We start from the raw sequence: 21,060 nt of genomic DNA, 5'->3' as shown, positions 1-21,060 counted from the left end.
ACGACCATGCTATACTGAAACGGTTAATTAATGTCTGTTAATAAGAACTTAAACTTGTTGAATGTAGTGGAAATTTGAAAATTATTCAATACCAGATAATAAAAATGATTTTTATGAGACCGTTATTCTATTAAAAGTAATAATATGAAATACAATAATTTTCGAGATATATTTTTGTAGATCCTTTTTAAAAATTGTGTTTAAACAAACACGTTTACCCACTATTTATACTTTTAATATGGACGATGATTTATCAAAAAAATTCCATAAATTTATACGTTCATAAATCGACAAATATCGTTTCAGTATATCCTCGCATAAATCCTTATAATTTTAATATGCGTCTGACTTCGTGTTATGTCAAAAGTAGCTTAAGCTCTCTGTTTAATGGAAAACAGATTTTAATAAGTTGAAAGAAATTTTATTAAGAAAATATAGATATTTGACAACGTAAATGTGATCGGGCCATTTCACCCGGAATTATCCTAGTGAATATGTACAGATAAGAAAATTTAATGCTATCACGAATAATCTGTACGATTTATTCTAATAATGCTGATAGAAATCCGTTACAGAGCAAAGCTGTGCTTCAACTCAAAATCTCTTAAAAGCTTCCTAACAATTTTTGCAACTATATTTCATAGTTCATAAATATTCTAATAATGATTATGACCGGATGTGTAAATACATAGTACAGACCACAGTTTAGACCCTAGACTCCAGAGTCTAGACTGTGCACGCAACAGCAATGTTAATGAAGTTGCATGTCTTGTATGATATCATACAGCTACACTATGTGCTACTTAACTTTCTCTTCATCTTAACGATCCATTTAAAATTAATAATTTATAGATATTGACGTATTTAATTACACAGGGTACAGAAAAGTCTTCGTTAATACTAAATTTAATAAAATGTTTTTACCAAATAGTACAATCAGCAGTGAGATAATGAAGATATGCAAGTATACATTTTATTTCTCTTGTTCTACTAGAAGATACAGATTGTTTTAAAATGAAAATAAACCATGAATGTTATTAAGCAGACGAATAAGTCAGTGTATATTAGAATTGTAGATCGTGTTATGTAAAACACTTCGTTTAAACAAGTATTAATATAATGTTCTCGAAAATGATTAATTCTCGAGGTATTTTAAAGTAAATGTTTGTTAAAGTGGTTACTCAAATACTTCTCCATCACATTTTGCTTATTTCATACCTTTTACTATCTTTAATCATTTACTGCATAATAACGAATGATACTTGTAATGAACATTCCTACATTGCGGCATCATTCATAGTATTAAATACTATGCAATAAACAAATTTGAAAAAACAAATTGAAAAAATCAAGGTAAAAATGATTTTATTATTATTAATTTATTCTCTTCAAAGTGAATTTGTACTTATAACGAAATGGAAAATTCCTTTGCATTTCTTGAAAATTGTTGACAGTAGAGAATTACACGAGTTTAGTGGCAAAAGGACATGATTCTGCAAGGAGTTAATAGCCCTGTACTGATTTCTCGTTGCTTTTCGACAACACAGTTATAACTTCAGTTATAAGCGTATTTAATTGATTACTAACTTCGTTTACGGCAATACAGAATCTATATCACTTATGAAAGCTGTAATATGTAGGTATATACATAAAATGCAATATTTCATGAACGCTGAAAGAGTAGATTGTGCTCAGCGTGTATTCATTATGTCACAAGAATGTGCGTGCCGTCGCAAAAAATGTATCGCTAAAGACATTCACATCGATGATAACCAACGCGATCGTTCTTTTACGCATTAAAAAATAATTTGAAAAAGTATAATACATTTGAAAAATTTAATATTAATCGTACCGGCACTTTATACAGTGTATCTCACAAACTTTGTCCACTTAAATATCTTGATTATTTCAATCAGTACAAGAAAATGTTACAATGGTTGTAGGGCTTAAGAAACTATAAGGTATTAAATGTAATTCTTGCGAGTGGAGGCGTAAAGAAGATATAGCGGTCACCCTTGTTGTTTTAAATGTAATGTCCAATTTTTTATGCTCGATTTCGATAGATTGGCGTATTCTGAGTATATAAATATTAAGGTACATTTGTCCTAAAGCTTATCATTACTGAGATGTTTGACTTTCTTCATGAAGCATGTTCTAAATGTCGGCCATTTACAGTAATGCAACGTTGTAGTCTCTTACACGTCTTATTGTTGGAGCATCTATTGTAGCATACGCTGTAATAATTCGTTGCTTCGTATCTTCCGGAGTAGTCAGTGCATCTCGATACACAATATTTTTCAATAATATTCCCACAAGAAAAAATCTAAGGCTGTTAAAACTGAACTTTGTGCTGGCCAGCAAATAGTGCCTCTACTGTTAAAGACTAAAACGTTGTATCGCTGCAGATGTCCGACATTTCGAACGTGCTTCACGAAAAAAGTCAAACATCTCAGCAACGGTAAGTCTTAAGGACAAATGCATATTGGTACTTTTATACACAGAATACGCCAATTTATCGAATGGAGCATAAAAAATTGGACATTCCATTTAATGAAACAAAGGTGACCGCTATATCTTCTCTACGCCTCCATTTTCAAGAATCATTTATACCATATTCTGTAATTTCTTAAACCCTATAACTTCTGTAAGTAACATTTTATCGTATTGGTTAAAATATCCAAGATATTTAAGTGGACAGAGTTCGTAAGGCACACTGGTATATACACCTATTCCTACCGCAACCAGTCAAATAACGGGTTAAAAAATAGAGGTAAACAAATTAAGCGATACATTTTTCTTAGTGAAAACAGAAACAAACGGAAAGATAAAAATTAAAAAACTGATTAATCAAACAATATAAGAACTGATATAAAGTGAAATGGACAAAAGAAAATGCAAAGTTTTTAATCAAATTTGACAACCAGTCGCGGTACGTTTAGTGTTAAGAAACCAAATTCCAAAATCTAGAGGAACGCAAATCGTACAGTAAATGTACCGGCTTATATGAAATGCAATATGTGCGTACTTCGTCTCCAAAAATATAAAAAAAAGGTACATAAGCTTGTTTTTTTTTTGTACTTTTAAAATTTGAAAAACAGATTTGAAAGTTACAAAAATTGCATTCTTTTCGATCTTACGTTGAAGGTATGTTACAATATTATTAAAAAATATTACCTTTTAACAATTCAATACCGAAAAATTTAAAACGGGCAATGCAAGTCAGCAAGTTATGCTTACCATTGTGTTATCGTAGCAAATATAAAAAGAATGTCATGTAAACAGTGTCTCAATGACTCCTACCTACTGTAAACAATCATCGAAAAGATAGTACTTACGTGATATGCTTACATTCATATAGGTATCTTCCGTTATCGAACTACTCATACAAAATTAAAGCTATTTAGTTTATAATAGCTGTAACAATTTTTTTATTTAAAGATTAAACTTCAAAATTTAAACATTAAACTAATTCCCCAGTATCATGTGTACCTTCATGTTCGTAATATTGATTGTCACTTGCTATAAACTTTATTTAATACTTGTCAGCATGCGCAGTCAAAACTTGTCTAAAAACGTGTCTATTTGATAACCAATTTAATAATTTTAAATGGCGTCTAAACCTTTCCAAAATAGTAGAAACTTGTAATACTTATTTTTAAAGTTTATACCTATTTACTTCCATATTTTATATCTGAATTTCTAATAAGTCCTCGATGTAGTTTCAGCTCGCCTGTAAAGCAGTGCATGAATCATTTTTTGGTTAAAAGAATTGGAAAGATATTCAGTGAAATAGTTTCGATGTTACATAGATGTTTGAAGGACTTTGTTTTACGTTTCGACTAAAAAGCTGAACAAAATTAAGTTATTTATTTACCCCATGCCAAACTGTAAATATTGAACGATTTTCTAAATTATGATGCGCGAAACGAAACGGAAGTATGTGCTTTGTTTATAGTTTTATAAATTATTAAACTAGAATCGAAGATGAGATAAAAACTGATCAATTAGATTACACCAGTGTAGAAACAGAAGATAACAGACTTATTTGTGATTTTTGTTCATAAAATCATATACATTCATAGTTCATTTATATCAGCTAATAATGAAATATATTCAGCTAGCAATTTTGATTTAGTGGAAATAAAGATTTTGTATTTTCATCTGATTTTGTATGAGTGTTACCTTACCATTTTTTCAAAGCGGATATTTCAATACTTTTAGAAGATTGTATTTTCCTTCGTAAGTAAATATTGTCATTAAAAAGATCTTTTATTTTCTTATAGCCAAAGGTTTATTTAGAACTTCCAAAAATGGTTTCAAGCGTTTATTGCTCCAGATATTTTGTTATTGTTTATTGTCCAGATACTACAATGGAAAATCATTAATTTTGTTTCAATCAAAAAAGATGTCGAGCTACATAAATTTAACATTTTGAATTAACATTAATAAATAGCTATGACCATACGTCTGAGAAACTTCTACGTATTTCATAAATTAGTGTGTAGAAAAATGATATCTAATTAATCGTATCCTATTATCGAATTAAACCAAAAATAATAGGTATATTAAATACAATCAAATGACAAATTGTTACAATTTGGTATATTTGCTCAATAAATTCTAACCACAGATATAATTAATGAGTCTTGTTTGCAAATATGTCACGTTATTTTTTCCGTAGTAAATATTAGTTGCTCCTGTATATTAAAATTTAATGAGTAGCTTCTAAAATTATCGCACACGTCATATATCGCGTGCATCAACTCCGCCCTTAGTCTGACTAATTCGTTACATAGTTTAGATCGCGCATTTGACACATTTTCATTAAAAAAAAATGTAGTATAAACGTAGTGATAAATCAAATTCCCTATGAAAATTAAAAAATAATCATTGTTGAAAATATTTTGTGTGTACTAATAAAAAATATGTAAAAAATAAATCAAAATTATCAAAGCGTGGAAATTTATCAGTAAACTGAAATATATGATACGTGATTACATAGTATTAATTTACAGATGTTTATTAGGCAAAAAATACTAGATGTTGGATAAATAAATACGTATATAATATACTATTACTTACGCCGGTTAAATTGAAAGTGTACCGACGTCATTAAATTTAGACTAGATTTTACTATAAAATGTAGTCAGTCAAAAAAATGTACAAAAATTTTTAGTTACCACAAATGTTAAAGAAACAATGCTATCAACCACATTTGTTAATGGAAAGAAATAATGAAAATACAAAATACAATATCACAAAAGTGCAGGTATATCTATCATAACCGTATAAAATTACTAAAAGGGAATATTTTGCAAGTAACATCTTATTAAATCAGTTCGTCACAAATACCTTTTAACCTTTTTAATGGTTTCTTACTGATAACATTATGTTTTTTTATTAATTTGATTACTGATACTAAAAGTATTCCTGCTTCACAAGGGCCATAATACTTTGTGTCCTTGTTATGTAGATATTATGTAGAAATTCCCATTAGAAAGAAATAAAGATAAAAGAAAAGCAAGAAATAATCTATAACAATAATTTTAAATAAATATAAATTGCTAATATGTATAAAAGCTCAAAGATTCATTCACATGTTTTGTATTTAAATAAATGATACCAAACTTTCAGAATAAAGACATTTATAATATCACCTATCACCTCTTTTATACTAAATTATAATATACGGAATATAATTTACAATATACATACGGAAACATATCTGCACATCAATTCAAATTATCCTTTACAAACCGCGCGTATTCATTTTACAATAAATCGATTGCTCTAATTTAGTATTCCAAACAACTTATAAATTTGTAATACTACGATAAACATAACAGCAACAAATTAATACACACTTCTTCTAACAAAACGTTGCACGCTTCATAGCATAAACTGGAAGTGTTTGAAACAATACCACATACTATTATTCGAAAATAAGATTGACAAAAGTCGCTTTTTAAATAGCTAATTAACCCTTCGGCAATATGTTTTTCACTAACACGCTCGGCAATGTGGACCTTTTATGGTCTGACCTGATTTATTATTGTTGTGAATTCTGTAAAAATTTGAAAAAATTCTAAGATATATATCGTAGTCCTTACTTCAATATACAAATGACACTGTAGCCAAATCTTCATATTATTTTGCAATAAAAATTAAAAATCGACATGAAGTCATGAAAAAATCAGATTCTGCTTACAGGAGCATAATTTTGTAATAAGCATTTTACGGTTTTAGTCATAAAACTATGACCTATTGACAAAGTGTGAAGAGTTGTCAATCCTTAAAAAAGTATAATTATTTTGAGACTTCCATTTGGGAGATTTTTGAGTAGTTATATCAGTGGAAAATGAAGTAAAATATTAATGTAGTTCAAAAAATAAAATTGTAAATGATCGGTACTCCTCGCAGACCACCGTTTTATTTTGGATACTTCTAAAACACTAACGCGTGAGGCAATATCGACCATTAAAGGAAGAAAAATTATTTTATCCTCTTAAAACTTGAAATTGAACTGACCACGATGAACGACACTTGGGGTGTCTAATCTCTAGAGGTACAAGGATGTTTACCTGTTAGACCCAGACAATCGGATTTCTCTGTTTTGGAGAAACTAAACAATGAAATTTTTGATAGGACCATAAATGGTCCATATTAGGAGCGGAGGGTTAATTGTACGTTCAACTCTGTACCGTAAAAATAAGCGTATTTTTACATTATTTATGGAACGTAAGTAATCAATTCATTTTATTCAAAATTTCGTTGATATTTTAGAATTTTCGCAGGGAAATCGAATTTCATAAAATTGACAAGTGTTGCAGAAACGCACATTTTAAGCAACTTTTTCCTTTCATAAAAGTAGTGATGTCTTTTGGCTTTCCAGATAATTGCAAAAAACTTTTACAACCACTACATTAAAATCACTACGATTTTCTGTAGTTTTATGTAGGTACTTTCCTTGACTTCCTACTTTACAAGGTGTAGGTGCTTCGCCCATCCCTTGTCTACGCTTTTACTTTATAATTACCAAAAATCCTTCCACTTTGAATCCGACGACTTTTCACTAAAAGAGTTCGAAATTTGAATAACTAATTGTTACCAATTTAAAATTAAATGGATTTTATGTGAGTATTCGTTGTTTTCGAATAATATTAAAATAATATTCACAATGGACCAATTCCCATGATAAGTTTTAAAAGACAAAAATAATTTCAGTTAATACAGTATAAAGTATGATCAAAACTTTCGATAGATGTAACATTAGAAAAAGGTAGTAGCACGTATTGCCTATGATCGAAAAATACACAATTATTTTTTAGTTATTTATTATTATATTCAGTATTGCAGAAGTATATCAGAAATATTTAATATAGTAGTATTCTTTATAATCATTCGGTGGGAACCTACAGAATTGAAACTAAGAAGAAAAATTTTCAGAACAAATTTTAGAACTTTACAATTTTAAAATAGATAATTGGCCTTTGAACTCTGTAATGACATTCACAGTATATTTCACCAAATTTTACTGTTAGATGAACATAAGCATGATGTCTCAATATTAAGCAGCGGCAATCTTTTAAGCGTTCGGCACAATGATTAAGATACTACGAATGTTTATACTTTATTATAAGAATTAAACTAGGAGATAAATTTTTAAAATGTATTTATTCTTTACATATTACTGATTTTTATTTTATAATCAAGTGTATGGAAAAGTTTGCGTTTTTATTCAAACTGTTTTAGTAACTATAAACAATTTTCATCTTTACAATCATAGTGTGCCAGTATTTTAATTTAACACTGTGTAGAGAAGCTTCTACATGTACTTACAATTAGGGCTAACACATACTCTATAATTGTAAGAGCTAACAAATTATAGACTTTTAAATAATACACTTATGGTTTTATACATTTTACAGGTTCCCGTTAATCTAATAATTTATTTAAAACATTTTTAACAGTAAGGCATTTATCGAAAGTTACAAAGAATTGAATCATTATTATTAATACTACTCTAAAATTTAGAATGGTTAAATATAGCAGAAATTTGAAAAATTTCAATAAATTGCTCAAAATTGTCATATAATAAAACAACTAGTGTTACATAAAACAGCACAGTTAATAAAATAACCATTACTATTATGAAATTTCCTATTTTCGTGTGTTATGAAACCACAGTATTATGACTACAAAAGTACTTATTAAAAACAACAAGTAATAAATACAAAAAATATTTAAACACGTACCCCATCTGGTGAGATGAAAAGTAAAAAACATTTTTAAATACCAGATTCTTAAACTTAAGTAACTTTTCATAATTATTGTTAAACATGGTTTATGAAGAAATATCATATATTGCATACCGATATAAGCTGCTTAATAAACATGTGAAACAAATTTTTATTATCAGTCTTTCTAAATATGTTCCTTGATTCGTGTATTTTCATTAATATTCTATCTAGGATTAACGTTTTAAAGCAAACCACTTACGTACACCTATTGTATATTATGTTCACTAGTGAACTTCAATTTTTATGTTCTCGTATTTAACGAAATAAATACCATATAGTTAATAATAAAAGATGTTACGGAATTTTCAGTATGTTGTTTACCATCGGGAAAAATTAAATATGGTCCCAACAATCCAGTTACTGCCAAAAAATATCTTCTATTGATAACTATATAAGGAATTATATAATACCCAGGAAAGGTAAAAAAATCTATATTTTTCTTAAATACCTTAATTCGATAGTACAAGCTTTTAATCGTATTCTCTGAATGATTCAATAGAAAATTCTCAAAGTTAACGAGAATATAATGTGTGAAAGCAAAAGATCGGACGATCGATTATAGTGTACACCAAAACTTCCAACGAGTTTTTCTCAAAATTATGTTTTTAAAAACGATAACTATTGTATCTCAGAAACCAATGGTCCAATTCGCTTCAACTTTGGTACAAGTAATCTTAATACAATTGCTTAGTTTTTATCATATGGATTTTTCGTGAAAAATGCGATATTTACATTCAGATGTCCTTGACTATGCGAAAAATTAAAGAAATAAATTGCATGCGATAAGTACTCAATCTGTTTACCTACTTTATATATAATTTGTTTTTCATTCGTTTTAAATAGAAATTACAGAAAAAAAATGTTTTATCAGAAAAGCTATTTTTATTAAAGTCGTCATATGAAAATTGTTTCCACATATTTCTTTCTTCGAATTTTTCTATAAAAGGTTTATAATTTGTAGAGGATGGTATATACTATTAAATGTATAAAATGTTTTTCCAAGATTGTCATTTTCACCTCTTCAAAAATGGTCAAATGTAGCCTCATTTTTATACCTTCTGTACTCTTCATCTTTTAGAATACATCTTTTCATTCCCTATTTGAAAAGAAGAGGGAAATTTTCCTTTTCAGGGAGAAAGTATGATATTTTAAAAAAAAGGTTAAAATATTTGAGTACCTTCTTTTATTATACATAAATAATAATAAGTGCGGATTACCTCTCAGTAACGGAGACGCATGTCATTTGTTTATACACGCGGACGAATTACCGATATATGTACGGTTGGGATATGACTTGATATCGAAAGGAACCACACAGGGGTAAGAGGTATCTTTCTAGTTTACAGTTTCATAGTTTTGATTGGTTATATGTAATCGTATTGTAAATTAGCTATCGAAAATATCAGAAACTAGAAAATAAAACCAACAGAAAATTAAGCGAGAAAAGATGAAAACTGATCAATCGGTCGAATTCAGCCTAACAATCAAGTAATCTAATAGTACATAGATGGGCGCGCGAGTATAAACCATAGTCGATACAACGCATGGAAGTCGACGGCGTGGATAGAAACGACACTCCATACAATTTACTTATAGAAGTCGAAACAACATGTACAGGACGTCACTCTATAGATCGTATGGAACTCGTCGCTGAGGGGTTAAGCGTCGTCTCACTCGCGGGTTTAAGTGACAAATTATGCAGAAAAACAAATTTAACAGTTCTAAAATGATATATTCTTATTTTGAAAAAAATATATCGTCAAAGTTATCATCTGTTCGTATACATTACCGACAATTATCAAAGCCACGTAATAAATAAAACGAGCGTCGTAATCTTCTTTGCCATTCAAAACAAATACACCTGACCCTCAGTTTACGCGAAAGAAAGTCGCGTAGAGTCTGATGATACAAGAGAAAACAAAATATTGGAAGGAAAAGCTGGTATAAATTTTAAAAATACATATTTATTTCACATATTCGAAGAAAAGAAATAATAATAATGACATTTCAGAAAACAAAAGTACATTTTAGTCGGTGTTACTAAATTCAAATTACGCATAAAAATTACTGCGTAAAAAAGTTCTGCGTAACTCAGATCAGGTGTATACATATATAACAGTTAACACACTTCGCATACTTATACGTCTATATATACACATAAAGCTCTTCCTTAGAATACAAATTAAATTGATTTGAAATGTTTTCCTTCAAATCCATGGAAAATCAGACCTATCGGTGCCCCTAACTTCCTTAAAAACCATTAATAAAACGGTCAACTTCCATGAGCGTTGCTATTATACTTAAAAACAAAGAAAACTACCGGAGCGTGTAAATCGCCGCGATCGATACTTCGATCTATTGAAACAGCACGCACGAGTTGGACAAGAGTCATCAAAGGTGTAACTGAACGGCCATCGTAAATTTCATTTCCATGTCTCTCGGTAACGATTAACAAACGCAACTTACCCCAACTGCTCGCTGTTCTACCCATAAAGGCGCCAGTTTCAGGATTGTAAATGAAGGTCTTAAGAGACTGGCTCGTTGACATGCTGGGCGGCTTGAGATAGGGGTCCGCCTCTGGCGTGACCGTCTTCGGGTTCTTGCTGACCATCGCGTCGCCAGGTAAAACCGTGTTTTTTCAGAAAAGAAAAAAATGAGAACGGTTTACGCACTAATCACGTATCGAGTGGCAGGGAACGGTTAAAAGCGATCCGAACGAACATGGAACACAATGGTACGCGAGCGAGCAACGACACCGCAGGTTCGCTGCACCGAAACCGTGAGTTCCTCGAGGTCGGCTGGCAGCTCCTCCGCTGCCGACAGTTGGTTGTTCAACGCCACCAGGTTGACTAAACACGCTTCGTTTGTGCAGGCTTCTTCTCCGTCTCGTTCTCTTCTACGGGTTTTTTCCCGCTTTCTCTCCCCCACCACCGGCTTACCCATTCCAGGCCCCACTCCTACGTCGCAGGACTATCCAGTATTATGACGTGTCGGACTGTGCATGTATACGACCATGCCACATTCCGGTGTTGCTCATGTTGTCACTGTATTGGGTTCATGGTGCCCACCGCTGGACAAACGTCAGGAACGCCGATCACTTTTATGAGAACTTTCCTTGATATTCATATATTGCTGTGGATCCGACTTTATCGAATTAAGTGAATTCTCTTCACAGTGATGTCCGGACAAAAACATTAGACCGTCTGAAAGTAACATACAGTGGTTTCATGGTGTACGCTGTTTTCAATACTTCCTCATTAGCCACGCCTAAAGTACAGATCCTTTATACTTGTTATGTTTAGTGTAGTTTGGATTAAACCGGTTTTTCGTCGTTGGGTCGGATGGGCATAAAGATTTGAATGCTTGAAAGCAGTAATATGGATTACGCTCGTTTAGATATATGTATATATAATATTCGAGCTTCTAACATTATATTTTCAACTGAAGCTTAGATAGTATCCTAAGCGATTATCTTTAAAAAAGTTTAGAGATTATTAATCATTGCATAAGGATAAATAAAAATAATAATTAATACGGAAATGGAAAATTATTTTTAAAATGACGTTGATGCAGTTATTAAAACAGTTACATATTTAATTACTGTCACCTGACGGAACATTGAAGTATACCATCACTGAACTATATCAGATTCCATTATTATGACGTGGCAGGTAGTAAGCACCTGTCGATGAATGATGTGAAGAAGTAGTGATTTATTTCTAGGAAGACAAAATTAATTTTTTGAAACCTAAATAATTTAAATCTTAAATTAATTATCAGTATTAATGAACATTTACTTTTTAATACTAGACGATACATAAGACTACAGATTTCTTTAAACTATCGAAATCATTGTACACAATCAACGGTATGCAGTTATCTGTAGTGACATCTCTTGCATTAACCACTAGAGGGCTTCGAAGCTGATACGTCTCTCTTAGATATTCAATCCATTACCAATTTTCATATACATATATTTCCTTCAATGAAATTTTAAATATTTCTGCATGTAGGTTATATAGAACGATGGAAGTGTTTCTCTTTAATAATTAATTCGTTTAATTTGAACCGCCGAAATTCAAAGTTGTGTGGCGCAGCCTAGTGTCCACCTTTTAAACTAGTTCACGCGAATGGCCTATAGTAAGAATAAGAGTGGTGTTTCAGCTAGCTTTCGTTGGTTTAGTATTCTACTTATTATAATAGTGCTTTTTCACGCATAATTAATTATATCGGGCTTTAAAAATGATATAATTTTAAATAAATATCCATGAACACTTTAAACTTGTTTAATCTTCCAGGTTTCAAGCAAATAGATTACAAAGAGATAAATTACTACGGAAAATATTCAAAATATCCATTTATGTACCAAAACTGTCAATACTGAATTGTACATAAAAAAATGCAACAAAAGTGTACAGAACAAAGCGTATCATGTTAATCTAAATAGGCATAATTGTGGACTATTGATATATTACTAAATAATCCGTAGAACCCTATGATTTTATAATTTCGAAACGCTTATTTAATTACAGTTGTAATTTAAAAATTATACAGTAAATTATAATGAAATCCATTAAAAACTTAACTGTAACAGGCAGAAGTGTTTTGAATAATTTTAATTCGATTTTCTTTTTACCTATACGTATTCGGTTGCCAGTAACGATAACAGCTGATATTAATTCACCTGCATAACCTAGTCATTGGATAGTCATCCCGGTGAAGAAGGCTGCGAAAATGATTTCCTCGACTTGATCGCCGAGAAACAAATTGGGGGCTAAGGTCAGATCTCGTGTGTGTGACCTTAGTGCCTGGAGGCGACACGTGTGTGCGATTCACAGCACTGTACTATTGGTAGTTACCTCCTCCCTCTTTTTGTAACACCGAGATGAGTCGCGCGCAGGCATATATAATGTGAGTCACACACGACGACCGATCTGAATTAACCACATCCTGTCCACTATGTCGTGTGACATTAATGTCATTGCCGTGTGCTATTCGACTGAGAGTATCAGGCAAAATAGGCGGAAGAATCGTCTTAAATGTCTCGACCTCGTGCGACGATTTTCTCTTAAAAAATAGAAATTGCGATGTGACGCCTATGAGCCGCATGTTTTATAAAATTTATTGGCCAGACAGCTAGTAACCCTGAGAGTATCAAAATTCCCAAGAAATTAAAACTGACAATTTAGAAGTCTTATTGAAAGAGCCTTTAGCGAGATGGTATTAATAATGGTATCCATTAATTTCAGACAATTATAAATTCTATGTGATACGTCGATTGTAGTTGTCTATCCGTTTCGAATTAAATTGAAATATTAAATAGAAATCAGTTATTTATGGATTCATAAATTGGAATCCTTATTGATGTATTATATTATTGTGACATACAATTATTAGTGGGATGCACTGTGTACATGAAGTGGCTACTGATTCCATCCTTGTCTACTAAGAAAACTTGCGAGAAACAACATTTACCCGTTCTTTAATATTTTCTTAATTCGGAAATTTATTAAAGAATTCTTTTTATCCATAAAGTATGTTCTTTTACCATGTAATTCAATGTTTCCTTTATCAGCACCTGAATAGTAAAAACGATCATTAAAATAAAACTTTGATGGAAAATGATGAATCGTTAATGGAGAATTCTGGAAAATTAAACAAAACTTATGGAAATTTTAGAAAAATATAATCCCTTACTGAAGAGGAACGGCTCGAAAATAGAGAGCCTATTTTGAAGACAATTGCTCCATATTTATTTAATATTAAACAAAATATGTAAATAAATCAACCTTCGAACTTTCTTATCACACATTTACAAAAAAAACAACGTTATCTGCATTTTGGATAGTTCCCTTAAGTCGTTTCATTTCAATAGACACTACGCAAATTTATTCAAACATACAAAACAGGTATTCACGATTGATGATCCTGAATCGAATGAAACAATTTTATATTTCAATTCGTTTCCTCGAAATATTTATTGTTCACTACTAAATTATTTCCCTAGGATAAAAGATTTTTTTTAAAGAATTTTTTGCAAATAAATATTTCAAAAATACATATTTGAAAGAATAATATTCGTCACAAATATTCTTCATTTGTTAAAACATTGTCTCTTGAGAATAGTTCTAAATTTCACCGTTCTTATAATGTAGAGGTCATTAAAATCAGTAACAGTATGCTCTGTCGATTCTGCAGATCTCTGCCGATGAGTATATAATTCACGAATATTCCTTGCGAATATAATGTCCATAGAAATATTTCATTAAAGGAAATGTCTACTCAGATCTCAGGAGATCCTTAGAATCTCCATACCACTTTACAATTACAAAAAACGATATTTTTGAAGTCAGTAAATATTGCTAAATCTAACCTCTTTAGATACGTATTCTTTCCATTATAGCTTGATATAGTTCGCTGTTTGAACGTCCCTTGAAGTAGAGTGCGCTTGTGTTATAAAATATTGTCGATTATATCGATAGTACAGACCGGTGGACAGTAACTTCTGGGGTATACAATTTAATGTTTACTCTCCACATAAATGATGTATACCAATTTGAGCATAAAGTAATGATTATTTATCTCCTTGATTTCAGACTATATTAAATCCTCCATTTTTAGAGTGCAGTTAAGTTTAAATGATTCTATATAACAGTTTTTCATTTTATAAAATGAGAACCCTTGAAAATCGATAGATCGATTATTCGAGTATTCCGCTCGTTTTCGTTATATCTTACAGGAACAAAACGCAACTGTGCGTCGATTCGCATTTGTCTTCATTATTTTTATATTCAGTTTGCAGCGTTTACAATGTTTTACTCGGTGGAACTTCTCTCCCTTCGACGTAAGGGAAAGCTAGCTCGATGCTGGTTAGCAGCCACCAATAGCGAAAAAATGTTTAAAAAATCTGTCAAGTCGTCAACCATTGAAAAAATGGATGTAGCCGTAATTTGGTAAAGACTCTTTTGTATATTCTACACGCACTTGTTCGTGAGCCTTTAGTTTGTCAATTATTTTAACTACATTAACGATCGTCTATTACTTCTTGAATCTTTCAACATATTGAATATCAGAGAAGGCATATCCGTTTTAATATATTGTATACAGTGTGCCTTAGTAACTCTATTACAGTGCAACATTTCCGTCATTTTTTATATTACGCAAAATGTTGCAGACACAGAGTATTTAATTTTAGGAGATACATGTTATAGTCTAATTAATTTTTTTCTTCAAGGTCATATTTTGCAAGATTTCAATATCATTACTGAGTTTTTATGTATAACTATAGATTTCGATTATTATAACGTTATAATTATCAAGTCAAATACATTGACGTATAATCTCGTAAGTTTAGAATAATTTCAAATGCAAAAGACTTAGAACCTTCTAGGGCTGACATGAAAAATACCAAAAACGAATTTACGATAATTCCAATATTCATAATTTGAATTTGGTATCACTAATACGTACCTTAATACCAAACATTAACATATTTTTATTACGTTGCTCCCGCAGATAATGTAATTTCAACAGTATTGGTTATTGAATGCTTAAACATCTGCCTATTGCAGTTAGTTTATTATTCTCATTATGTCTCAGAACTTTCTAAATTGTTTGCATTCAAGGTCACTTTAAGGTTACGATATATAGACGAGTAGTTTTGTCTCTGTCTATGCTATTATCATATATATCTTAAATGTATTAAATCTTACAAAATATGACCTTGAAAAAAAGTTATGTGCACTATAAAACACATGTCTTCTAGAACTGAAGCATTCGCGCCTCTAATATTTTGCATGGTATTAAAAATAACGCAATCAATGGAACATCCTATACATTGCAAATTTTTACAAAATTGGAGTTTCTATAAGAGAATCCAATGTTACGATAATCAGTATGCCGTAAGTGACTCGCAAATAACAGTAACTTTGAGTGATCAATGCTTTCAATCTTTATAGTAACTTTATATTACATATTCATTATATAATCAAAAAAATTCATTTCATTGAATTTCAAATATTATAATCAGATTCAGTGTTTGCGTAATGTTAATTATCAAATGAAAATATTAATTCGCTACATTAATTTTATTACTTTTTACAATAAGTTATTATAAAATATTGCGATCGGAAGTAATGTTTGCATTACATTAATTTGCAAAAAATAATCGTACATTTGTTACTGGTTTTATCGGATTTTTTAATCTTATTATTTATCACATTTCCAGTGAAGAAATATTATCAAAGATTCAGGTACAAAGTAACAGGATCTACAATAGATTCAGTTTGTACCTTTCCTCCCAATTAATGTACGGTGCAACGAAAATACTTTATTATCAAACAAAACAACTCCAAGGTAATTCTACCGCAAATTATAGAAAAGTTAGAAGATATTGTTAATATTACTTTTTCATAAATATCGTCATTATGGAGGCAATATTTGTATAACCATAAGAAAGTTTGTGATTATTATTTTTTATTATTCTTTTACATAGCAAAGAATAAACGTATTTTCTTTTTTGTTATAGATTATTTATTTACAGCAAATTGGAAAATATTTTTAATAAACAGGTAATAAGGGTATACAGAATATTTTCTTAAATATTTTTTAATCTTTTACGTAATTATAATACGAAGATGTCTTATTTTCACTACTCTAAAATTATTGAAACCATCGCGTAAAGAATAAATGTAATTAAAAAGAAATATTTTTAACTTAACCCTTTGGTTTATAACAACGTGTCACATTCGTGGTGAAGATTTTAAACAAAATTTAACAAACTTAAATATTTCTCGATTCTTGTGACTTCAAATTAAGTATTATTCTTCTGTTATCGATTACTACATTTCAGAATAAAGATGGACGTAGAATGTGTTTAGAATTTTTATTTTTTTCAATAAATTATAAACAACAAAGTAGTTGCGTTGATCATAGTTAAGGAATAAGTCGCAAGGCAAGGAGTTAAGAGACAATGATTTATTATTTTATATAAAACTTTAAATTGTTAGTAATTTTAAATACATGATTATAAAAATGATTGCAAACACATGAAATTTTAGTCGAAAAGCACCGTTTATGGTAGAAATGATGTTAGAGGTACCAAACTTACCTCCTGTAACCGAAGTATTCTACGACCCAAATAGGGCGATGGACAAGCATTTAATCACAGAGGATCCTTATACGTCCGTTATCGAACACCAGGTAATTATAATTAATTTATCCGACTTGTTTTACTCTAATCTAAATTTTTTTATATTTTAATTGTTTTATTACGTATATAGATGCAAGAAGAATTGAATTTCGGAGCATTAACCGATTATGAGATGGAAAAATTCCTTCTCCTACTCCAAACGGATGAACAGTCCCTGTTAGTTGTCCACATTTCCATGAATTCCACTTCCTTGCATTTTGAATTCCAATCAAAATCAATGTTTAATTTTATACAAAATTGTATAGACGAATGAACGCATATTTAAATTTTGTGGATGCATGAAAGTATTATAATATATTTTCCTTATTCCTTAATTAGCTTTATCAAGTTTTTGTTTCATTTCAATTAATTATTACAGACATTTTCCTAATTTATTTCTCTCGTGCTTGTTAATATTTATTGGATTATTTGTATCTATTGCTTAGGAACGAAGTACGGAGATTTTGTAGAGATTCGTCACTGGTTCCTCCAATTGATCTTAACAATCTTGAAGAAACGAACGAGATAGAGAAAGAAATGCAAGCTCCTTCGACTTCCCGGGAAGAAGTATTGGTAGAAATAGAAGGTCGCCAAGTTATAATGCATATTAATAATTATTTTTATAAAAATATATGAAAACACACATATTTATACTTATAAATGTTACTCACTTTTAAAAATAATTTTATTCAGATGCCGAATTTAAAAGTCCTGTTATACCCAGAAAAAGAAAAACGAAATCGTTTACAGAAACTCCTTCAAAAAGAAGAAAGGTATTTTACCAAAAAGTTCAAATCCTTTAAAGATTTGCATTAAATTAAATTTTCAAAATTTGTATCAAAGAAAACTGTTTAAAAGTGTTTCAAATCTAAAGACAAACTTTATATTCCTTTATTTACTTTCACTATTTTTCTTAGTACCTAATTTTCATACTAAGTTTTCATGAATTTATAATATTATTTTGTTATTCTTTTAGAAATATTATGTATTAATAACATTTCTTAATATTCTCATTTTCAGTTGGACTGAAAGAAAAATATTTATTACTTTTAATTTCTTATTGTGCAGATTAGCTTAGTAGAAGAACCGCTGTTACCTGTAGATGTACCATTACAAGTACCCCAGGAAGCACCTTCATTAGTAGCGGAAGAGCCGTCCATGCCAGCACTTCCAGAAGCATCTGCTATAGCACCTCAAGAATCCTCAGTTCAAAAGTCTATGCTCGTTCTCGAAAGAGAAATATCGGATCAAATAGCTCCCATTACTGAGGATATAACAGTAGTACTTCCATCGAGACCAAAACAAAGAAAAATTTTCGACGTGGAAACTAAGTTGTCTGATGCTATAATGCAAAAATATATCAGAGACGTTGCAGCACATACCATGGTAAAGCAGTTTATTTACAAAATTGTAAATATATGTAAATTTGAGAATGAAAAATGAATATAGATTTGTATGGGAAAACGATAAATAATTTCATAAATTAGTGAAAGAAAATCTTATTCTAACAATAATAGGTAAATTAAGATGTATAGAAACAAGTATTATCGTCTAATATTATTAATTAATTCAAAACTATTTTCTTAGAAGCATACAAAGTACGCCGCAACATTACCTTCACCCATGGAATATTTGAAACAACCTTCTACAAAGACCTCACACGGAGTATTGGCACAAAAATTGACTAAGTTCTACTCTGGACATATGACCACGCGACGCATAGAAGAAAATGAATATCCGCATTTAGAAATTGATTCCTCGTTCACTTCTATACATCGTAATATTTAGTTTTCTCACATTTATAAAAACATCAACATAATTCTATTCAACAATTTACATTCTAACTTTTTGAAGGACCTGTACGTGTCAATGGAAGTATAATACAGGAAAAAACAAATGAAATGTCAAGTGCAATTGCAATACCTCCCGCTGAAATGAGTGAACAGTCAAAGATGGTAGAGAATGCAAATCAGATCGAAGACATTCAAATCGAAGCTTTAAGACCGCCAATCGAAGAATCTTCGGAAGCGGTTCCAGAAATGAATGGTTTTAAAGAAAGAATTGGGTATGAAGTACTTAAATATTCTAAATTATGTAGAAATATATTTATTTTATTCTAAACTGATTGAAATTCAAATGATCTTCTCAGAGAAATTACTACATCATCACAAAAACCGTTAAATGGGAAAATACGTAAGAGTGCATCTAAAGCGAGTAGTGTATTTAGGTCAGTTTTTATTTTTTCTTAGTTTTGTATATTTTTAATTGATTATTTATAATATTTTATATTTTCTTTTTATTATAGTCTCACGGCGAATATAACTAAATCAGAATTAAAAGCATTACTGGAAATTCATTGGCGTCAAGGAACAATTATTAAGTTTCATGATATAATTTCTCCGGACACTTATACGAAGGTAGATGCCGCATGTGCATTTCAATACTGCTTAGGTAAATACAACACCTAACTAAAACCACAAAATATTATATTATAATTCTTAAACTATTTTCTTCCTTATGAAAACTGTTCAAAACTGTCTCCTTTGTTCAATAATTCTTTATATTTGTTACAAATTTTCAGAACTATACGCAGAGAAATATTTAATTTTGAAACAACGTGAATGCTTTGACACATTGTGGATTGAAAAATATCTCTACGGTTCTTCAGATTCTAGTGATGAAGATTTAATAAATACTCAGTTATTACAGATACAATAACTACGGTACACATTATATAATTTTAATTTTTTAAACCAAATATATTATTCGACATCTGGCTGTTTGGTCGACGCGTATTTTTTTGTTTTCGCGCCAATTACTACTTATTCTTAAGTATTGTTAAAACGCGGTAAAGCAACTTTGCTAAGCATTCTTTATCCCAATGTACTAATACAAAGTAAAGTGTTTCTCAAAAGAGGAATGGTCATAATTAATAACCTAATAAAAATAAATTGTATGTATTATAATATCTTACTATAATTTAATATACTTTTTCAATACAAATATTAATATAATAATAACGTATATGTTTGCAAAATTTTCTTTCACAAAAGAATAATTTTTCTCAAAAATTCCCAGTGTACATTGTATACATAGCATATATAACGTCTATTAATGCACATAAAAAGATATTAATCATATTATTCTTTTGTGAGGCAAATAAAAATACCTATGTTTCCGAAAACTACTTAAATAACAGAAAGGGTTTAATCCCTTCGCGCGGGACAACAATTTCTACATTCACTTGCAACAGCTAGATTATTACAGTCAGATTTTATTAAATCAAATATAGGATTATTTGTATGTTATACGTAAAAAACATTATGTAACGCCATATGGTTCGCAATCCGAAGGGTCGAGAAAATTACTTACAGAGGTTAAAGTCCAAAACTTTCTTTAATTTCTGCTAGTACAAAAATTATCCGAAAATTACTTTATAACGTGCGCAGGACGAATCAAGCGTGTTTTCCCTGCAATAACGCTTGCTAACCATGTACAATACCGCTACGAGACTACCCGACCGCGCGGCAGTGCGACCGAGGAAAGTCCCAAAACTTGCTTAAACACCTC

General features: G+C 30.3%; 2 protein-coding genes across 2 annotated transcripts in view; one reads left to right on the top strand and one right to left on the bottom strand.

The window, feature by feature from the left end:
* LOC116427747 (sodium/potassium-transporting ATPase subunit beta-2) overlaps positions 1 to 11,198 on the bottom strand; it is a 45,603-nt gene extending 34,405 nt beyond the window's left edge. Inside the window, exon 1 of the mRNA XM_031978472.2 lies at positions 10,767 to 11,198. Coding sequence (XP_031834332.1) covers positions 10,767 to 10,911 — 145 coding nt within the window. The 5' untranslated portion in view covers positions 10,912 to 11,198. The remainder of the gene's footprint in view (positions 1 to 10,766) is intronic.
* Positions 11,199 to 15,038: 3,840 nt separating this feature from the next.
* On the top strand, positions 15,039 to 20,208 carry LOC116427726 (uncharacterized). Its single transcript, XM_031978427.2, has 13 exons — positions 15,039 to 15,253; positions 16,528 to 16,655; positions 16,828 to 16,870; positions 17,360 to 17,501; positions 17,582 to 17,667; positions 17,937 to 18,076; positions 18,184 to 18,263; positions 18,559 to 18,876; positions 19,078 to 19,267; positions 19,345 to 19,555; positions 19,640 to 19,717; positions 19,796 to 19,941; positions 20,072 to 20,208. Exons 1-13 carry the CDS (start codon positions 15,111 to 15,113, stop codon positions 20,206 to 20,208), a joined length of 1,842 nt encoding a protein of 613 aa, XP_031834287.2. The 5' UTR covers positions 15,039 to 15,110.
* Positions 20,209 to 21,060: the final 852 nt, after the last annotated feature.

This window comes from Nomia melanderi, chromosome 11, assembly GCF_051020985.1.
Source record: "Nomia melanderi isolate GNS246 chromosome 11, iyNomMela1, whole genome shotgun sequence".
NCBI lineage: Eukaryota > Metazoa > Arthropoda > Insecta > Hymenoptera > Halictidae > Nomia > Nomia melanderi.
This window is presented reverse-complemented; position numbering and strand designations above follow the sequence as displayed.

What these genes read in the sequence shown, in the direction of transcription:
- LOC116427726 (XM_031978427.2), top strand. Translation starts at nt 15,111, where the DNA reads ATGTTTTACTCGGTGGAACTTCTCTCCCTTCGACGTAAGGGAAAGCTA. An exon ending in CTCCTTCAAAAAGAAGAAAG is followed by an intron (nt 18,264 to 18,558) that starts GTATTTTACCAA and finishes CTTATTGTGCAG; the next exon opens with ATTAGCTTAGTAGAAGAACC. An exon ending in AAAGCGAGTAGTGTATTTAG is followed by an intron (nt 19,718 to 19,795) that starts GTCAGTTTTTAT and finishes TTTTTATTATAG; the next exon opens with TCTCACGGCGAATATAACTA.